This window comes from Gouania willdenowi, chromosome 4 (genome assembly GCF_900634775.1).
Source record: "Gouania willdenowi chromosome 4, fGouWil2.1, whole genome shotgun sequence".
Taxonomy (NCBI): Eukaryota; Metazoa; Chordata; class Actinopteri; order Blenniiformes; family Gobiesocidae; genus Gouania; species Gouania willdenowi.
The window spans coordinates 41014642-41037790 of record NC_041047.1 but is presented as its reverse complement, the minus strand read 5'-3'; the positions used below and the strand labels follow the sequence as shown (position 1 = coordinate 41037790).

General features: G+C 37.9%; 1 protein-coding gene across 1 annotated transcript in view; it reads left to right on the top strand.

Annotated features, from left to right (window-relative positions):
• Positions 1-8691: 8691 nt before the first annotated feature.
• The window catches only part of cherp (calcium homeostasis endoplasmic reticulum protein), a 29297-nt gene continuing 14839 nt past the window's right edge, over positions 8692-23149 (top strand). Inside the window, exons 1-6 of the mRNA XM_028444635.1 lie at positions 8692-8862; positions 11384-11557; positions 17461-17499; positions 17854-18026; positions 19180-19317; positions 22567-22718. Coding sequence (XP_028300436.1) covers positions 8838-8862; positions 11384-11557; positions 17461-17499; positions 17854-18026; positions 19180-19317; positions 22567-22718 — 701 coding nt within the window. The 5' untranslated portion in view covers positions 8692-8837. The remainder of the gene's footprint in view (positions 8863-11383; positions 11558-17460; positions 17500-17853; positions 18027-19179; positions 19318-22566; positions 22719-23149) is intronic.

Sequence of the window (23149 nt, the reverse complement as noted above, 5' to 3'; positions counted from 1 at the left end):
GAAGCTGCAAGGGTTCTTTCCACCATTAAGGTTAGGAAGGTTAACAAAACATTTGGCTCAGGCCCTGTCCCAGTTTCCACCTGTCCTGTTGCTAGGGGTTCATCCAAGGCATCCTCCAAGTCTTCTGCCTATGCCAAAACCTCCTCTGCTCCCACCAAAACATATGCACCCACAACAAACCCACCAGCACTGCTCCACCCAAAGCCAGCACAACTCCACCCAATGCCAGAAGCTCTGCTCCACCCAAAACCAGAAGCTCTGTTTCACCCAAAGCCACCAGCACAAAGGAGCACATGACGGTAGTTTTGTGTTGGTTAATGGTGCACTAATTGCTGCGATAATTAAGTTAAATATGGATTCTTTAGTAAGTGAAGTTGGCAAGTCAGATCCATAACTTTGGGATAAGGATTGGCTCTAAGGGCTGGGTCAGTCGGGCTGGGCTTGAGCCGCAGCTACAGTCTATGGGCTGGAGGAGCAGCCACCACCGCCGTACTCTTCTCCCTGCTGCCGGAGATCCGGTGCTGGGCCCTTCTCGCTGCATCGGTGGCGCTTCCCCCCTACTCCCTGGCCTCGACGCTATTCTCAGCCCCCTTCTCCGGGGGTCGAAGTGGACCGGCAACCCGGCGTTCAATAAAAAAATCACAAGAAGATGTAACTGTCTGTCATTTCAGTGTAAATTAGCCACACAATACACCAGTTTCCTTTGATAGCTTCTACTTAAATGTGTGAGAAAGAAAAAAAAAAAACTTCACACTTGTCTTACATACATTTTCCAATTACATTTCCTCCTTTTGTACTGACATTTTTCATTTAAAACAGACCCATTAAGCGGACATGTTATGATGGAATATCAAAAATGTCCATATAACATCATTACACGAATTACATGTGAATTATTTTGGCTGAAGAAATTTCAGTTAATTTATTATTACATTTTTTTGCTTTGAACCCTGAACTAACTACATACATCTAGAAAAGTGCCTAGTATGTTTTATGAATTATGAAAATAAAGCAAAAATGCATTGCTGACACCTAGTGACTGGGAGTTTACGTGCTATGCTAATGTTAGTGACATAAAATGTGTTTTTTTCAATTAAAAAAAATAATTTGGATGATTTTTGGATCGATACGATAATCGCGTGGTAAATGGACTAAATGGTAAATGGACTTGATTTTATATAGCGCTTTATCACCACACTGAAGCAGTCTCAAAGCGCTTTACATATCAGCTCATTCACCCAATCACTCTCACATTCACACACCAGTGGGACAGGACTCCCATGCAAGGTGCTAGTCGACCACTGGGAGCAACTTAGGGTTCAGTGTCTTGCCCAAGGACACTTCGACACATAGTCAGGTACTGGGATCGAACCCCCAACCTCTCGATCAGAAGACGACCCACTACCACCCGAGCCACGGTCGCCCGTGGTGAAATATCGCAATATATCACCTTATAGATTTTTTCTTGAACCCCTAGGCGAGCTTCATTTATCATGTGTTCACTCAATTGAATGCACTCTTGCATTGAGCAGGTGCAGTAGTCAGCTTTGCTAACGCCAGGCTATGAAATGAGACTACTGGGGTTAGAGTAAAATAAAATGTATTTCAGTACCTATGAATCTATTTTGGAAAATTAAATTGATTTAATAGTTTATTTTACTCAGCTCTATTCTTCATCTCACAGTCTACAGTAGTCTTCCTCCTCCCACTCTACACAAGGTTGATGGCATTCTTCTACTCTGTCTCCTCAGATCTCCCGCAGCAACACGTCGGTCAGGATGAAGAAGAACTTGCTGAAGTTCAACAGGAACAGGAGCAGCTTGTACTGAACCAAGAGTCTGACTCTGTTCTGGTAGCAGAAATTAAATCAGAAGCAAACGGTGAGCCAGTCCTCCAAAACAAAAATTATCTTCCTGAATATCACCAACAGGAACACATCAGTCAAGAGGACACACACTGTAATCAGGAAGAACATGAACTTGCTCAAATCCAAGAGAAGCAGAAGGACTTTTTCACCTCTCAGGAACAGGAGCAGCTTTTACCAAAATACGACTCCCACACTGTTCTGCTAACTGCTAAAGAGAAGCAAAGTGAACTAGGTCAATCAGAAGCAGACGGTGAGCCAGTCCTCCAAAACAAGGATTCTCCTGAATATCCCCAACAGGAGGACGAGGAGTTCAACCAACAACATCACCTTACCGATGAGACTAAGTCATTTACATCACAGGAAGATCGTTTACTAAGCAGCGCCTCTGAACAAGCTCCAACCTTCACTTTCCAGTTTGATGAGACGCAGCATTCCTCACATAAATGTCAGCCAAGCTTCAGACATGAAGCCCCTTCAGTCGACCAACCAAGTGAAGCTCACAAACAGAGACACCAACAATCAGGATCTGTGAAACACATGGAGCAGAAGTCCAACAACAGACGTAACCTTGACACTAAGACCAAAAGCTTTAGAAGTAAAGATTCTCCTGTTGGACAACAAAGTGGCAACAAGGATGACATGAGAATTCTATCAAGTGAGAAATCACATTCTTGTGAAATATGTGCGAAAAGCTTTTATAGCAAGAGTGATCTAAAGCGTCACATAAGAACTCACACAGGTGAGAAACCACATTCTTGTGAAATATGTGGGAAATGCTTCAGTCTACTATCGACACTGGTAGATCACATAAATTACCACAAAAAGATTAAAAAGCATTCATGTGAAACATGTGGGAAATGTTTTGTTACAAAAAGAGAGCTAATGCAACACAAGAGAATTCATACAGGTGAGAAACCATTTTCTTGTGAAACTTGTGGGACTAGGTTTATTAAACAGAGTATTCTAAAGCGTCATATGAGAACTCACACAGGTGAGAGGCCATATTCATGTGAAATATGTCACACAAGTTATGCCTTAAAACAAACACGAAACCGTCACATGAGAACACACAGGTGAGAAGCCATATTCTTGCAAAAATGTGCATTAGAGTTGTAGATGCTCTGATAATTACATTAAAAAGATATTAAAACACTTTAGTTGTGTTCATTTTAATTAGCTGCAGATTAGGATGTGTGCGATCTGACGATATTAAATTGTTAAGGATTAAAACATGACGACGATCTGCCAAATTGCAGCGATAGTAGAACCGTCTGTAAAGCACATTCTATAATATGGAGCTTTTTATCCCTCGTGGTACCTTGTCTGTGTGCGCAAACAGCACATACAAAGGTTTTTTCTTTGCCAAATCACATCATTTACTATTCGGGCTCAAGTTAGTACTACAGAAACACAGAAGAATCACAGCTCACACTGCTGAGCTGCTTTCTCTGCGTTAGCTGCTGCCTGTCGGAGGCTCAATGCAGATGTCCGTCTGTCCTCTAAAACTCCATCAGTTCTAAGTGTTGGAAACACTGAAAAACAATTGAGGAAGCACTGCATTCACTAAGATAGCAGTAATTATTAGTGCACAAGCAGAACGGGTGCAGACTGCCCCTATTTAAATGAGCGTTTAATGTGGAGATGTCAATGCGCACAAGCACACTAACATTTGAGGAAGTTAAATTCGAAGCAGATGGACTTCTCTATCTGCTGCTCAAACATTGAATAATGTAGAAAACTAAACAAACAAAAAGGTTTTGTTTTGGGTTTTCCCCTAATATAATGTGGGTGCTTCGTCAAGACCTGTAACTTTGCTCTGATCAGTCCAAATAGTCTGCATTATTTGAAGATGATCTACTGGCCATAATCCAGTACGTCTGAGCATTGCTGTGTCATGCTCACTCTCACATGTGAACATTGAATCATCAGTGATCACCATTGCATAAATTACGTATCTGATTCCCTGATTCTGCCCTGACATTGACACAACACTTTGATAGTCAAAACATGGAGAGAAAGACACAGACTGGAGCAGTGCGCCGAAGCTACATGGTCGTATCCATATATCCACCTCTGCACACAGCGACCGTCTGCTCCGCAGGCACCAGGTCCATACGTCCAGTTTTTTTTCTCTCTCACACACACAACTGGAGCCTTTTTTCCATCTCCGCTGTGTTTTCTGTCAACAGCGTGTCTGCACCTGCTTCTCAGTTGTACTATTTTTCCGTACTATTTTTCATGAATGGCATTTCGTCCCCTGCATTATTTATTCACATTTTCTCCTCCCATATTTTTGCTCCCCCTGGGAGATCCGCCAACAATTCGTATTCATTCTATTCGCTAAATAGAATGAGGGCGCATTCTGAAACGCTGAAGACGTGCAGTTCTGATTTCCTGTGCTTTGTTCTCCTTATTAGCGCGTGGAGTGACTTTTGCACACGTTTTAATACCACTAAATCTTTTGGTTTAGTTACTCCATTGGAACCAAGAACATGTTTTTATTCTGTGTTCTTAACAATGTGTTACCTTGTTAGAAATAATTTTTTCTAAAGTCTGTTTAATATATCATTGTGTACTAATGAAATACCATCTATCTGGAAAACTTCCCGTATTAATTAAGTGTGGTTACAAACTTAATCCGAATAATTATAGACCAATTTCAATTATTTGTTTCATTGCCAAAGTATTTGAAAAAATATCTACAATCAATTATCACATTACATTGATATGTATAACATTCTTTCTCAACATCAATTTGGTTTCAGATTTAATTATTCTACAACTGCTCTCGTGAAATTCACCAGCAACGTTTTTTCCAGCCTTTCATCATGGGAAGCTTACTGGTGCAATATCTATTGATCTTACTAAAGCTCTTCTCTTGGATAAACTCCATAAAATTGGTCTTTCTCGTCATGCTCTGCTGTGGTTTAACATTATCTTCACAACAGAAAACAATGTGTGATTTTCAGAGGATGTAAATCTGATGTGCTCAACAAAAAGGGGTGTGCCTCAAGGCTCAACTTTAGGACCACTTTTATTTTCTATTTTTATCAATGATCATTCACTCATTCTTTTTGATTGTTTTATGCAATTATATGCAGATGATACTATTATATACACATCCAAAGCCTCCTGAATGACACTAATTCAGGAGGTCTTGCAAACTGATTTGAACTCTCTACAGATTTGGTTGTCTGCAAACAAATTGCTGCTAAATAAAACAAAAACTAACGCAATGCTTTTTGGTGTGAAAAAGAAACTTAAGTCAAAAGAATAAATCATATCGAGGTCCAGTTTTGGTCATAACAGATTAGGGAAACATCCATATGGGAAGTGTGACTTTAGTGGAGAATAAAAGACCACATAATAATCAGCCAGAATAAGAAAATAAACTGGGACTTGAGCCTGTTTATAAAACCTTCAACACACACACAGGTGGAGATGATGATAAGGATGGTTTTATTTTTCAGGCCAAAAATGAAAGGATAGCGAGTGGTAGAGCAACAACTTTAAACAAGCATATTAAAGACTAGGCAAAAAAGAGACAGAGCTTCAGAAACAAAGAATAGTGGATAAATCCCCTCCCTGATTATTTTGTGCACTTTACTTATTTATTTTATTTATTGGTTTATTTGACAATGGCCATGCAAAATAAATAGTCAAGCCAGAGTTAGCTATAAAGCTAATGTTCATCGTCCCTAGGCAGGACGATGTAAAATAATATAAAATACACATGATAAAAACAAACATACTAGCATTTAAAACATACATATTCAGCAACAGTCCGTCACTAAAAACAACACATTCATCATTACAACTCATTGTCCTAGGATTAATGTATACAGAATATTATCCAGTGATCACATGATTGTTTTTTTTTCTTGAGCCATGATTTCAGTTTTTAAAAAAAACAAAACACGTGCACGTCTGGGTGGCCATTGGGGCTGGGGGCCTGCGTGTTTCTCTGCCACTCCACTTGTGCTAGCATTAGCATTGCGCTAGCATTAGTATTGTGTTAGCATTAGCATTGCGCTAGTATTAGCATTGACGGAGCATTAACATTAGCCTAGTATTAGCAATAGCCTTGCATTAGAAAAGCTATAGCATGCGATGTTTACACAGCAGTATGTGTAAAAATCCCAGTTTGAAGGGAAAACCCAGTTAAACCAGTTAGAAGTCCAGTTCACACAGTAGTGTGTTTAGAAATCCCAATCCAGTATAATTAGTTAAACGTCTTATCATTCTAAAGTGCATCACAAACAAGTGAGGATTTTTGGTTGTTTTAACCTAAGATAATTTTAATATTCTGCAGAAAAAATTCATAAAACTTAGCACAGTGCTACTAGCCAGTGTCAACTACAACACTGTAGTGGTTGTTTGTTTTTACATTTTGTCTTTTGATTTTATATTCATCATTTTTTAATATATACAGTATTTCTTAAAGTAAGGATTTTTTTGTCATTTTGATGTAAGATTATTTTAATTTTCTACAGTAAAATCTCATAAAACTTATCACAGTGATACTAGAGTGTACACTATAACAGGGGTTCTCAACTGGTCTCATTTTGCCAAGGTCATTAAATCGTGACCCTTTTTTTTTAGAATTCAACCAACCAAATTTAGTTTTTCAAAAAAAGCTGTTGAAAACACACATGTATAATCTTTCTTTTTAAGACAAATCTATTAATTTTCCTGTGCAACATGCATTTTACAGCATGCCTGTCAAAAGGAAAGTTTCTTTCAAAATAAAATACAAGTAAAACATGCATTATTAAGTATTTATTTTTGACCAGCTGTCTGCGACCCACCCAGTACAGATGCGCGACCCACTTTTGGGTCCCGACCCACCAGTTGAGAATCGCTGCACTATAACACTGTATTGGTTGTTTGTCTTGACATCCTCTATTTGATTGTGTGTGTGTATATACATATATATATACACACACACTATCAAATATACAATATTATATATATAATATTGTCCCCTTTTCTGCCTATATCTATATTAATTATGCGTTACCGCAGTTTGATACCCTCTCTCTTTACGTCTGAACAACTTTTGTATTTTCATAAGCAGATAATTTCTATTTGCTCTATACATTATTTGAGCTGTGGAATATTGTACAAGATCATTTAATTTTAATATTTTTTACTGCACGGATATTGAGTTAGTGTGTTAAATATATGATCTTATTTTAATGTTCATCATCTGGTAAGTGTGAAAAAGTTGTAAATGTACTTCGTAATTTGGCTGGCAGTGACTGGGGAGCAGATAGGTCAACTCTGATTATGATTTATAGAGCAATGATAAGATCTGCATTAGATTATGGTTGTTTTGTATTTGGAGCTGCGGCAAAAACTGTGTTACAAAAGCTGGACAGAGTTCAAGCAAAAGCCTTAAGAGTGTGCAGTGGAGCTTTTAGAACCACACCCATACCTGCACTGTTGGTTGAAATGGGGGAAACATCTTTAAAAATTAGAAGGCAGAAGCTGGGGCTCCAGTACTGGGCCAGACTAGCAGGACTGCAGCATAAATCCGCGGCCAACTGCCTCTTGGAGGATTGTTGGGAGTTTGCAAAAAGGGAGGGAAAAGCGCATTTTCTGAGACATATTTGTCAGCTGGCTGGTAACGTGGGTTTGGAGAATGGGAGTGTTGCTGAGCTAATGTGGTCCCCTGTCCCATTCTGGCTTTTGCCAGAGCCGGACGTTCAATTGGGCATGCTGGGGCTGGATAAGAGTTTTGTTTGTGGCCAAGTAAATGAATTTGTGGCTCTAAATAAAGAAACGGCCTGTCACATTTTTACAGATGGGTCTAAGGATCCGAGATCAGGAAAAGCCGGTCTTGGAGTCTACATTATGAATTATGAAATTGGGAAAAGTATGCGTGTATCTGATTATATATCTGTGTTCACGACTGAGTTGTTAGCCATTAGGTGGGCTTTAGATTGGATTGAACGAAATAAACCTGAGATGTCGTATATATATTCGGATTCCATGGCTGCCTTACAGGCAATTTCTGACCATCCCTCTGGGGCTAGGATAGATACTGTGGTAGAGATTTTGTGTTGCCTCCACCGGATAGAGTTGATGGGGTCTAGTATTGTTTTTTCCTGGATCCCATCTCATGCAGGTATTGTGGGGAATGAAGCTGCTGATAGGCTAGCAAAGAAGGCTCTTCTCGAGACGGAAATTGAATATGTGGTCCGATTGGGGACGGCTGAGTGTGTCAGTGTTTTCAAAGCTACTGTGTATCAGCATTGGCAAAGGGAGTGGGAGAATGAGTCTAGAGGGAGGCATTATTTTAAGTGTCAACCTTGTGTGCAGGGCACTAGACTCCTGTGGGCAATTTGCCGATCAAATCAAGTTAAGATAACCAGATTAAGACTGGGGCATTGTGGACTAGCTGCATATTTAAATCGAATAGGCAAACATCCGGATGGATTATGTCAGTGTGGTCAACTTGAGACTATTTCCCACGTTCTATTGGCCTGTGGATGTTATTCTGCTGAAAGGGGAACATTATTTAAAGAACTTTCAACTCTTGGGCTGACAGTGTTTTCAATAAAGTCAATATTTGCATCAAGAACAGAGTCGATTTTAATAGATAAGGCAGTCGTGCGATATCTCCAATCTTCCAACCTCTATTTGAGAATCTAAAATGGAGTGACTCTAAGTGAACAGAAGAGGGCAGCATTACGCTTCTTTTAGTGTACAGCCTGCCGGAAACCATTAGAAGAAGAAGAAGAAGAAGAAGAAGAAGAAGAAGAAGAAGAAGAAGAATGTTCATCATCGTCCAGTAGACGGAGCTCATGCTCTCTCTGGTACCGGTGTGTAGATGAAGTGTTTCCGGTTCACAGGAAGTGCTCCCTCTGGCTGTCGTTTCAGATTGTTCCGTTTCTCCCGCTCCCGGTCCAGGTTTCTGGCTTATTGGTGAACACCGAGGCTCGTCCCGTCGTCCTCACAGCGGGACATGGAGGTTCCTGTCGCCCCTGAAGGTAAAGCTGCGCTCGGTTACAGACACGGAGTCCGGGTCGAGGCTCCCGCTGCTTCCTTTCAACACACCGTCATGAAAGACTCCAAAGGCACCACGAACGCATGCATCCACTAGTCCAACGTGTCCGCTGCTAGTCTGACCTCCTACTCTTGGCGTGTTTATACTGGTTCTGACTAAAAATGAATAAATTCCAGTACCGTCAGATAGGCCGGTGTTTATCTGATTCTGTGACTGAAGGGGGCGACATTTCTCTAGCTCAGTGTGATTATGATAAAACAGTAACACTGAAAAAAAAACAGCAAATGTAAGTTTATTTAATTTAGCTGTAAGCGCATTAACGCTCTACAGAAGACATAGGCAACTGGCGGCTCGGGGGTCACATGCGGCCCTCGATCTAATTCTGTGCGGACCCTCAGACAAATCCACCAAGAAATTGGAAGTAATATGAAGCCCAGGGCCAACATTATACACAAAATAACACCAAAAACACACAAAACAAAAACAAAATGCACAGAACATCAATAAAAATACACAGAGCCACAACAAAAATTAGGGATTGTAATGATTCACTCAACTCCCGATACAATTCAATTCACGATACTGGGGTCACGATACGATTCTCTCACGATTTATTTTACAAAATGGGACTGTAGACAATTTTTTTTGGGAAAAAAAACTAGAAAATACTGTACTATTTTTCTTTTATTTTCATTGTCAAAAGAATTCCTTGATAAACTATTCAAACCAATGCAATTTAACTAAAAATAAATCTTGAATGAAATAAATAAAGGAATAATACAAATGAAAATGAAGCCTATTAATTTAGATTCTGGTTCTATAATAAACAATGCAAAACTGCATAATAGTTCTTTTTCTTTTAAAAGTGCAACTGAAAATGTATTTTGTGCCTTAACAATTGGACTTAAAAAAATAAAATAAAACCGTGATTGCACTGAATTACGTCATATTTGTTTGGACCAGCAGAGGGCGCTGGTAACACAGTGGTCGGTTGGCATGCAGATATCTTGCAGTGAAGGGATAAAATGTGCACTACAGAAAGTTCTACGATCTCCTTGATTTGTCATGTTTTCATCCTTCACGATCTAATATGGTCAGATCGCACACCCTTAGTTAATTCCAATAAATAATTCAGATCAAAATTTTAAAACAACAAACAAAACAAACTTGAAATGCTTTGTTATGGAATTGTTTATCCCTCTATTGAATTGTTGTTCTGCTTGCATTTTGTCTGTCCTAAATGAATACATTTATGAATATATTTTGGGATCAGTTATAATAATTGTAGTCGCGTAATTTATAATAATTACAATGTTTGCGTGATTACATTGCTGTTATAATCATTAGGAGTGTGACGATATCTCGATACGGCTATATATTGCAATATTATTTTTTAGCACGATGGATTATCGATAGACTCGCACTAACTATTGATTAAAAAATATATATATATATATTTTTTTTTATTTTATTTTTCAAATAAATGTGCAGATACGTCTTCACAGAAATTTTGTCACTGTTTGTTGAAGGAACCAATATATTGTTTACTGGAATATTGCACTATAATGGTGTCACTGGTAAGAAAGACCCTATTTTTTGTTTACAGAAATCATTATTGGAGATAGTTATTGATTTTCATTGGTATGTTGACACTTATTTACAGAAATGTTGCACTAAAATAGTGTCACTGTTCATAGGACACTTTTTCAATTTATTGTCTTTCAGAGATATAAAATAAAAATAGTATTTTTTCACTTAATCTTTTTTTTCTTGTTATGTCAGATTATCGTAGATTGATTTCTGACCAATATATTGATATATCGTCATATCGTGAGATAATTGTTATCGTGAGCTTTGTATCGCGTATCGCGAGGTACCCAGGGGTTCTCACCCTCATAACATTATTGAATTGTAATTGAGTTTGGATAATTGACTTTGTAATTGTAATTATGATTTTACAGAGTAACAGTTACTGTGAATGTAAATTATGTTTTGCACAAAGAGTTTATGGTTACTGTTAAATTCCAACTCTTGTCCCTAGTTTGGCTTTTACATTAGATATTATTGTCAATGCACTAAAATATAATTGTAAAGATGATAAAACAGCATCATACCTGCATAATAAACCACATACAATCATCACAACGCTTTATGAATTAAAGTTAGTAAAATTATAATGGCACTTTAGTAATTGAGAATGTAATTGTAAATGTCTTTCAGGTGGAAAATAAGTTGTACTTTATTTGTAATTGGAAAAATGCTTGTTATCATAAACATAGTCAAATTCTATTTGAACACAGATAATTGAAAAGGTAATTGTAATTAAAAAATTTAACTGAGCCCAACCATGAATATTCTAAAAGTCCTGATTTTGAATTCCATGGAAATTTATCAGAAATGTTCCACCCCTTTGCTACTCTATCCACAACTTTTCACCTTAGTGTGTTCCTTAGTTTTCTAATCCCTCATCCTGATGTGTGTTTTTGTCTTTGTCGCTGGTGCAGATGTGGAGCTGAGGAATGTCATCGACAAGCTGGCTCAGTTTGTTGCTCGGAATGGTCCGGAGTTTGAAAAAATGACAATGGAGAAACAGAAGGACAACCCAAAGTTCTCCTTTCTGTTTGGTGGTGATTACTTCAGCTACTACAAGTGCAGGCTAGCAATGGAGCAACAGCCACGTATGTAATAACTAATAACCATCAGAATATATTGGTGTGATACTGAACCATTTAATCCTTGTGCACCCCTTTAAATTTACATACATGTGAACACCTTGTGTACACAAATGATCCGTGCAATAAAAATGTACTCCATGATTTTTTTTTGCTTTCACCGCATCAGATTTTTTCAACTACTTCAGACCTATCCATAGATATAAAATGTATTAGAAATGTTAAAAACTCCATATAAATATAAAAGGGTTTCTTGTCAGAACCTCTAATTCTTTCAGCAAAAAAACACTCATGCAAGATTTCCAAAAATGAGGGACAAAGTGAAATATTTGAGATGAAAATATTACAGCCTTGACTGTGTCATTAATTGATGGCAGAATTTAATTTAATGCATTATTATTTTTGGCACAAGGACAGTTTTAAAGAAAAGAAATACAATTGTACACCTATATTTTGCAAGATAAGAAATCCAGGCCTTCACTGAATTTTTTCCAAACCTTTATGCGGTGGTTGGTTCAGGGTCATTACACTTGAAACATATTTTCCCTTTATTTTGAAGGTAGAGGCTTAGATCTATTAGGTATTAATTGAAAAAGCATTATGATATGTCATGATTACGGTACATGAAAAATATGTCATTAAAATGGGAGTCAATATGGTCACAACGTTACTAAGTGTCAGTATGATGCAGATCTCCTTTTCTATACACTTCCAATACACAGGACTTTGGAATTAAGCAAATAAAAATGTAAAAATAATAGTGTCAAACTTTCATACAGCTAGCCTTTAAAATGACCAAAATATTGAGAGCCAAACAAATAAAAACAGCCAAAATGTCACTTTTGGTCACAAAGATGCCCCGAGGGTGAAAAATGCTAACTCCTGTGTACATGAGCTAGTTATGTGAAATGTAGCACATCTTTGTGTATAAAATGGAACTTGCAGTTGTTCTAATTCCAACTGTCCACATAAAAAGATTTGTCCGAGTTATTTTAAAGAGGAATAATGTGTCATTAGATTTTAGACTGGTTGGGTGATAGAAGAGCAGAGGTGAATAAAGATGTACGTCTTAATTATTAGTGAAGATGCCTCCTGCATCCTTACTATTGTTATCCGGTTTTTATTCTTTCCGTCACAGAATTTTAGCATCCTTCAACTCCTTCAGTGTTTCACCGATTTTGACAATTAAGATATCAAAACGTGTCAAAAGTTCAGCACGGGGCTGCTAATGTTAATGGTAGCAAATATTAATGCTATGCTAATGCTAGCTAGTGCTAATGTTAAATCTAGTTTAATGTTAAATCTAGTTTAATGTTAAATCTAGTTTAATGTTAATGCTAAGCTAATGTTAATGCTAATGGTAGTAAATGCTGCTGTTAGGCTAATGCTGCTGTTAGGCTAATGCTGCTGTTAGGCAAATACTCATGCTCGGTAAATGCTAATGCTAAGCTAATGTTAGCTAGTGGTATTGCTAGGTTAATAGGTTAATATTAGGCTAATGTTAATGTTAATGCTAGTGCTAATGATAAATCTAGTTTAATGCCAATGTTAATGCTCGGCTAATGCAGTGTTCAATGATGCGGGCCAGCACCTGCATCCCCACTTGTATTTTCTTCAGGAAATGCATTTATTGTAGTTCATGGCTGCACTATACTATGACATCACAGACTTGTCTGTGCGTCATCCTGAAGTTTATGCTAGAAGAAGTTTGTTATGTTAAGGTTTTTCTTAAGTTCAGACAAATTTTTCAAGAAATGTACTCAGATCTCCATTTTAGAGCAGCGTGAATGTTATTAAGTAAAGTACATTTTATTGGAGCTGTGCAGGAAATACATTTTCTACCCCTTGAGCTGAAAATGTTCTGCATAATTCCAGTAGTTCTGTACACCAGCATGTCAGATTTAAAATGAAGTCATCTGTTTATTCCAAGGTGTTTTTCATCCAGTTACTGGTTATAATTTTAAGTGTAAGACCAGTGTTGGGATCACTTATAATTGTAATTGCGTAATTGATAATTAATTACAGTTATGACGTAGTTATAATTGTAGTCGTAATTGAAAAAATCTGTTGCTGCTATAATCACAATTGAATTGTAATTGAGTTCAGATAATTGACTTTGGAAGTTCTATAAAAATTAATTCACAATTTAATTAAACGCAAACCAGTTCTGTGGTTGACACATACGTAGTTAATTATTAAAATCTGTTTCATAACAACATTTCTCACTACCCGTTAGTTCTTTAACGTATTTATCTTTTTTTTTTTTTTTTAAACAATATTGAAATCCACTTCAAAAATATTAATACTAATATTGTCATTAATTATGAAGCCTAACAAGGTAACCAAGAGATGAGAAACTAATTACCGGTAGATGAATAATGTTTTTTGTCAAACTGACCTGTTATCATAAGAGATGCTAACAGGAAGCTAAAGTTATTTATTTCAGGCTCGGTAATTGTGATTAATTAAATTTTGCCTTTGATAATTGAGAAAGTAATTGTAATTGGCTTTCAGGGGGTAAATAACAATTGAAATTTTAAATTTAATTTAAAAAATGCAGGTAACTGTAATCATAATTGAGTTATAATTGCACATGGATAATTAAAGATGTAATTGTAAGTGAAAAATGTAATTGACCCCAACCCTGTGTAAAACCCTCACCATCTTTTTACTTGAAAATACCAATAATATTGTGTTGAGAATTTGAACATGTTTTTATTACTTATTCATAATGTGTAGAATGTTATATTACTCAGAGAACAACATTTAATATTATTTATTTAATATTAACAAATGGGTTACAGATATTTTAACCTTAAACATACAAATATTCTCCAATTGAATAAAATTAAATAAAATGAAGTAAAAATGAATTAGAAAACCCAGAAAATTAACCATAATAAATCTAATAGAATCATAAAAGTCGATTTTTAAATTGCAAAAATAACCACTAGTTTACCTTAAACACATTGAATGAAAAAAAATAATTAGAAAACCTGGGGAAAAAACATCAATAAATCCAATAAAAACACATGGTATTTATATTGGTAAATGGTAAATGGACTTGATTTTATATCGCGCTTTATCACCACACTGAAGCAGTCTCAAAGCGCTTTACATATCAGCTCATTCACCCAATCACTCTCACATTCACACACCAGTGGGACAGGACTGCCATGCAAGGCGCTAGTCGACCACTGGGAGCAACTTAGGGTTCAATGTCTTGCCCAAGGATACTTCGACACAGTCAGGTACTGGGATCGAACCCCCAACCTCTCGATCAGAAGACGACCCACTACCACCTGAGCCACGGTCGCCCTATTGATGTGCTTCTATTGGAGATTTTAGCTGCAGGCAAATACAACCCGATACTTTTTTTAAAAAAGTTGCTGATATGGGACTTGTATTAATATCAATATTGGATCAGGATGCTCATGATTGTTTAATTTCTATAATGGCATCTGCCTGCTTCTGTTTACTCTGCTTCCTTCTACATTGGGTCATTAATTACTCATCTTTATTCATTGGACAAATATCCCAGATTAACTGTTAAGACCAGACAAAATACACAAAATTACATCAATAACACACAAAAATAACAAAAATACACAATTTGTTATCTCACATCAGTCATGCTAACATTAACCTGTGCCTCCCCTGACTGCTTGTGCCTCTTGGTGACTTTTTGTTTTATTTCATGAACTTGTCTTTTAATATCTGATAATTGTCTCTTATCAAATACTGTTTATTTTTTAATATGTACAGTGAAGAAAATAAGTATTTGAACACCCTGCTATTTTGCAAGTTCTCCCACTTAGAAATCATGGAGGGGTCTGGAATTTTCATGGAAGGTGCATGTCCACTGTATGAGAGATAACCTAAAAAGAAAAATCCAGAAATCACAATCTATGATTTTTTTTACAATTTATTCGTGTGATACAGCTGAAAATAAGTATTTGAACACCAACGTTAATATTTGGTAGAGTAGCCTTTGTTTGCAATTACAGAGGTCAAACGTTTCCTGTAGTTCTTCTCCAGGTTTGCACAGACTGCAGGAGGGATTTTGGCCCACTCCTCCACACTGATCTTCTCTAGATCAGTCAGCTTTCTGGGCTGTCGCTGAGTAACATGGACTTTCAGCTCCCTCCAAAGATTTTCAATTGGATTTAGGTCTGGAAACTGGCTAGGCCACTCCAGAACCTTGATATGCTTCTTACGAAGCCACTCCTTGGTTTTCCTGGCTGTGTGCTTTGGGTCATTGTCATGTTGGAAGATCCAGCCACGACTCATCTTCAATGATCTGACTGAGGGAAGGAGGTTTTTGGCCAATATCTCACAATACATGGCTGCAGTCATCCTCTCCTTAATACAGTACAGTCACCCTGTCCCATGAGCAGAAAAACACCCCCAAAGCATGATGCTACCACCCCCATGCTTCACAGTAGGGATGGTGTTCTTGGGATGGAACGCATCATTCTTCTTCCTCCAAACACGCATAGTGGAATTATGACCAAAAAGGTCAATCTTGGTCTCATCTGACCACATAACTTTCTCCCATGACTCCTCTGGGTCATCCAAATGGTCATTGGCAAACTTAAGACGGTCCTTAACATGTGCTGGTTTAAGTAGGGGAACCTTCCGTGCCATGCATGATTTCAAACCATGACGTCTTAGTGTATTACCAACAATGACCATAGAAACAGTGGTCCCAGCTCTTTTCAGGTCATTGACCATGTACTGCCGTGTAGTCCTGGGCTGATTCCTCACCTTTCTTAGCATCATTGAGACCCCACGAGGTGATATCTTGCATGGGGCTCCACTCCGATTGAGATTGTCCGTCATGTTTAGCTTTTTCCATTTTCTAATGATTTCTCCAACAGTGGACCTTTTTTCACCAAGCTGCTTTGCAATTTCTCCGCAGCCCTTTCCAGCCTTGTGGAGTTGTACAATTTTGTCTCTGGTGTCTTTGGACAGCTCTTTGCTCTTAGCCATGCTGACTGTTTGGGTCTTACTGATTGTATGGGGTGGACAGGTGTCTTTATGCAGCTAACGACCTCACACAGGTGCATCTGATTCAGGATAATACAGTGGAGTGGAGGACGACTTTTAAAGGCGGACTAACAGGTCTTTGAGGGTCAGAATTCTAGCTGATAGACACGTGTTCAAATACTTATTTTCAGCTGTATCATGCGAATAAATTGTTAAAAAATCATAGATTGTGATTTCTGGATTTTTCTTTTTAGGTTATCTCTCATACAGTGGACATGCACCTTCCATGAAAATTCCAGACCCCTCCATGATTTCTAAGTGGGAGAACTTGCAAAATAGCAGAGTGTTCAAATACTTATTTTCTTCACTGTAAATGGAGGTGTGATATTTTATTATGTAGTTAAAATTTTCACCGCATATTTCCTTTAATTTGTATTCTGTCCAGCGACTACAGATGAAAAATAGCGTTGTGGCTAAATCTGGTACATTTTCTATATGGCTATTAATGTACACTGTCCATGTTAAATAAACCAATAAATAAATAATAAACAAAAACAAATCAAAATGACATAGAAAACACACAACATGACGAAAAACTGACACAACCTAAAAAAAAAACTAAGACCAAAAAAAAAAGACAAAACCCTTTTTCTTCCCTGTGTTTATGCTCTGGTCATTTTTAATAAATGCTAACATGAATATTGATCACGTGGCCCTCGGATCAGATTAAATCACATTTGTGGCCCCCTCTGCAATAGATTTGCCCATCCCTGGTTTAGCCCAAACTTTTTAAACTATTTATTGTGACGTTAGGATCTCACTGTTATTCTTCTTTGGTTCAAGCAGAGTAATAATATTCCTGCTCGTCCTTTTATTGATCTTGAAATGTCTTTAAAGTTTGCTTCTCTCCCCCCTCTCAGATCCCTCTGCCCACGGTGCGGAAGAGTGTAAATCTGCAGGTATTTATTCCAGCGCAAATTTCTCAGGTCAATGATGATTTTAAGGTGGATATTAATAAACGATCCTTCCTACGTGCACCTGCTTGCAAAACCCCTCCTTTGTGTTATTCTGAGACGCGCTCAGTCCTGAATAATCCCAGACCTTCATCCAGCATGTAACCAACCAAGCTCATCCCCATCAGGAAGGCCTTAGAATGATGGCGTTAGTGCTCATGGTTGTGCTTTGCTCCTGGGACGTTGTTCAGTTCCTGGGATCAGTTTCAGTGTCTGTGTAGTAGTTTTCTTTGTGAGGATGTGGTATTTATTTCTTCTGCTTCAGACACATTGTCCTAATGAATGCTCTCCTATTTGCAGACGTGTTTAACCCAGGCAGTAAAGATGTAGTTGATATCCCTCCGCCTTCAATGCCACTGCTCGCTCCTCCTCCTCCGATCCCTCCGCCCGGGGCTCCTCCCATCGATGAACTGATTCAGCAGAGCCAGTGGAATCTACAGCAGCAGGAACAGCATCTGCACAGCCTCCGACAGGTGACCTGACACTATTTAACCTCTTCAACTCCAACGGACCCGCCGGCGGGGTTAGCTCCATCTTCCGTGACTCTCACGGGTCTAAATGTTGTAAAGAATGAATGAAACCACACATTCTATACCTCTCAGTAATCCTAAGAAACTCAGTTAAAACTGGAGCCAACCCACAATCAGAACAAAAGACTACAGCACACACACCAGGCCATTATGTTCAAAGAGGGAAAAGTCGACAACTCTGCAAACTCAGCCTTTTTCCACTGCTGTGAATCAAAAAATAAACACAGAGCTCTATAGCAAGAGCCTACGTAAAACTACAGGCTGAGCCAAATCCACTGATATACAGTTCAGGTGTGTTAGGTACCAAAACATTACCATAAAATCAGAAAATACACAGCAGAAAGTCAGCAATGATGACAAAAGATGTCTTACCTTTGTTGTTGCTTTTCAGAAGTTGCATAACACTCGTTCATTTGATAAAGCCTCATTGTGTAGTCACACAGATATCGCCATTGCACACATCTGAGAACTTCTCAGTCGACAAATCCGTCCAATAGCACTCGTGTAAAATGGCCAGCTCCCCTTTTACCCAGCGCTGATTGGCCAGGGCTAAAGCCCACCCCCGTAGTGTTTGATACCACCAATTTCTACAGGCTCTGAGTTTTACAACACAGTGTCAAACATTCAACATTGATTAATCAAAGCATTGCTGAACTACACACAAGGTTAACGGCATCAAAGAGTGGAACCAATAATAGCATTTTGCATGGCACCACAGAGACCTGAATGAAAATGGATGTGTTTATTTCAAGCCAAATTGCAACATCTTGTGGTCAAACATAAGACTAACATTAATTTGACTGACAAATTACAGTTACAAACTTGTTTCTAAACTTGTGGATTTAAGACATGGGTCAGAACTGACCTGTTATAATTAAAGATGCTAACACAAGAGAGAGGTTAACTTTTGCGAGGTTTTTTTTTTCAGGCTCAGTAATTGTAAATAATTATATTTGACTATCAGGGGTAAAATAATAACTCATTTTATTGTAATTGGAAAAAATGCTGGTTACCGTAATTGTAATTGAACATGGGTAATTGAAAATGTAATTATAACTGAAAAATGTAATTGGCCCCAACTCCGGTGTGTGTGTAGGAACAAGTGACAGCAGCCATCAATCTGGCCATGGAGCAGCAGACACAGAAGATGCTTCTGGAAACTCAGCTGGACATCACTGAGTTTGACAACCTGCTGCAGCCCATCATCGACACGTGCACCAAAGATGCCATTTCTGTGAGTCTGACGCAGCTTGTAGTGCACACACCCCGCTACGAGCTTTGATCCTCACCATGTCACCCTTTCTCAATTAAATTCACAACAGCTTTATTGGCATGAAAAACAACTTTACATTGCCAAAGTAAGTGTCACATAGAATGACGTACAGACCAAAACAATAAATATTAAAAAAACAGCTACATTTGTGATGTGCAAAACTATGAAATAAAATTAAAAAAATAGGGTTTCTCTAACTTTTTTGTTCCACTTTTTTGTATTAAAATACAAAAATATTGAAACGGTAACACTTAAACAGTTTGATTGAAATATATTTTTATAAAATCACAATGAAGAAAAATATTTTGGAAATGCAAATCACCGAACACAGGTTCACATTTAATCAAAGACCCACAATAAAACCCACATATAGTGGGTCCAGTCAGTAGCACACAGAGCGTTTCAGTGTTTGTTGCTCATTTTGTTCTTTAAAGAACTTCAATAGCTTCCACACACACAGATTGTCTGAAAATGCTGATTATTAAATATACCTGGTCGGATTGGTGTGAGAGGGTGTGTGAGTGGCTTTAGGCTGGAGGAGGGAGTTCTTCTACTGGTTATTAGAGGTTGTAAATGAACAGATTAGTGTGCTAGCGCCCCCTCAAACTGAGGCCAAAAGCTGAATTGTATGGAATCAGAACAGTATCATAATGAATGAACTGTTGCAGGGTTTTTCACAAATGATCTGTTTCACAAATATATATTTGTTTTGCAGTTGTATTTCAGATTCACAAATGCACACGATCTGTTTCACAAATATTATTTTGAGGCACACTTAGAGCTATAGAGCAAATGTCCTACTGTATTAATGTGCATAATAAATATGGAAGAATGGGGAGAGAAACGTCTGTCAGTTTCATTTTTAACCAGAAAGAAATAATCCAAGAAACCTCACCTCTGAAATTATTTTAAGGCATTAAATGTCTCACAGAGAATCAATATGAGGAAACTATATATTCTTGTATGAACAAAATATATAACCTTGATGTGGTGTACACATTGCTGTTAATATGCATTGATAGAAATTAAAAAGAAAGCAAAAGTACACTTCAAAATGTGTTTTTAATCAACAATTCTGAAAGAACACCATGTACATTAACATAATACCTCAATTTTAAACAAACTATTTACTTCAATATTATAATACTTACATAATAAACAAACTAGTATAAACAACTATTCACAACGTGGTTCCTGCCATGCAAAGAGTGCAGCCCATCCAGCCCAATCAAAAACCTAATTAAATTTTTCCAAATTTAGTGTTACCGGATGATAATCAAGAAGTTTATAACTTTGAAATTTAACGTTCCCTAAATTCTGGTGGCACTTTTTGCAGGATAGGAAGCAGGTCTCTCAAAAACATCTCATCCTCAGTCAGAGCTGGTGGTGAGGAGGAGGTCTCCTGAAGGTCTGTAGGATAAGCTGCTCCACCTCTCTTGGAGAGCCTTGGCTGGACCTCCTCTTTGCTCTTTTTCCTCAAAAAAAAAAAAAAAAAAAAAAAATAATAATAATATATATATATATATTAATAGCTTATCAAGTCACTGTTTCTTAAATAAAATCATAGATTTATTTTAATTAAACATTAAATTAGGTAATGATCAACATTGTCATCACTGATATACCAAGCATTAATAGATACATTTTATTTATAACAGAATGCAAAACAACTTCTGTCATGTTCATATCAGATGGTTTGGCTGCACTTGTTTCTGCAGGAGATGCTGCTGTAGCACCATCATCATCACCATCTCCTGCTCCGTGAGCACTATCTGTTCCCCCTCCCTGTCCTTCTCCATCACTCATTTGATTGTTTACCTCTGAGTGACAGCAAACAATATATGAAACACATTACTATACATTTTAAATCATTATACTAGATTTAGATCCCCCACTAGAAGAAGTGGTGCATAAAGGCCTGAATATTAACCTGGTATATATTTCTATATGTCTGCACTGATAAACAAACCTCCAGTCTCTGATGGTTGACCATACTCTGCGGTCCTGTCTTCCTCAACCTTCTACCCCATGTTGCTGCTTGTCTCTCGCGGTGAAACAAAGGGGTCAATGAAGGACATGACCACAGGGTATTTCCACCTTTTGGATGTTCCTGCAGCTAACCCATTATGGTTCTCCTGACTTTTTTTTTCCTCTCATAAGCCATCAGTGAAAAAAGCTGGTGTTAGCGGCTAATGCTATCCTCGCTCACTGCCGACTTTCAAAGATGAAAACTACAGAGAGAACATTTACCTGCTGCTCCCACCTCCTCGCTGATTCTCCTCCACACCAAATCCTTCCTGGTCCCGGTTAAAATAACAGGCCATGTCATACAGCTCCCGGTGGTCACACACCGCTACAATTAGCTTCTCCTTCGCGTGTGCGGCAAAAAACGCGTTTGGTGTAAAGCATAGTACAGATTGAGGATGACTCGGTCTCTCAATGCTGTCTTTTCTGTCCGCCATTGTAGCGCGTGCGCGTCTTGTTTGAACACTGCGCATGCGCAAATATCAGAGCTCTGCAATTGTATGAAGCCATATGATTGGCTGAAAGCAAACACATCTGATTGGCTGATGAATCTGTCAATCAGTTTTATCAGCCAATGGTGACGTTCGTTGACCCGCGGCGTCAGGGCAGTCTCAAAGTTCACCGCAGAGATTTCACTCACAAAGAGGTTTCACAGCACAGAAGCGGTTTGTAAATGCACATTCAGCAATTTGCATTATCTGTGGATTTATATTACAAGTGTGCCTCAAAATAATATTTGTGAAATGGATCGTGTGCATTTGTGAAACAGATCACGTGCATTTGTGAAAAACCCTGCAAAAGTTCATTCATTATGATACTGTTCTGATTCCATAGAGTTGTTAGGTTTCATTTTTAGTATATGCAACAGTGCCGTTCTCAATCATTTATGAAGACATGCGGCCCACGTGCGCGATCCACACAAAATGCCTTCGCGTTTGTGCACCCCTGCTTTATCTGTATACACACGTCCAGTTGTACAAGTACATTCATATATATACACACAGTACATGTACACAAACACTTATGTATATATACACAGTACATGTACACAAACACTTATGTATATATACATAGTACATGTACACAAACATTTATGTATATATTCATACATGCATGGACAGACTATCTATATATACATGAATGTATAAATATATACATAATTGTAGATTTGTCTTTTTCTCTCAGGCTGGAAAGAACTGGATGTTCACCAATGCTAAGAGTCCTCAGCACTGCGAACTGATGACATCACACCTGCGCAATCGCATCACCGCTGACGAAGCGCACTTCGAGCTGCGGCTGCACCTCATCTATCTGACCAATGATGTCCTCCATCACTGGTACTCGCATGCAGATCCCGTCACCATGACAACATTGCAAAGAGTAATAAACACAAATGAAGAATAACACGTGTATTTGTGAGCCAGTTTGGCATAAAGAGAAATAAACGTGGTAGTATAGAATTATCTTTACACAAGTGACAAGTAACGAAGTACAAATATTTGTATACTAGTAAAGTAGTTTTTTCTGGTATCTGTTCTTAACTTGAGTATTAATTTTTTTGCTGACTTTTTACATTTACTCCTTGCTTCCTAAACAAATCTGTACTTTTCTATTCCTTACATTTTAAAAATGAGCTTGTTACTTTTAAGACCTTGGAAGATGACGTCACAACGTAAAAAGACGAAAATCAACAACCGCGACTCATGGCGGATGCAGTGCGTTTTTTGCAAGCCATAAAATCATGAGATTCTGAGATTCAAGGACATTT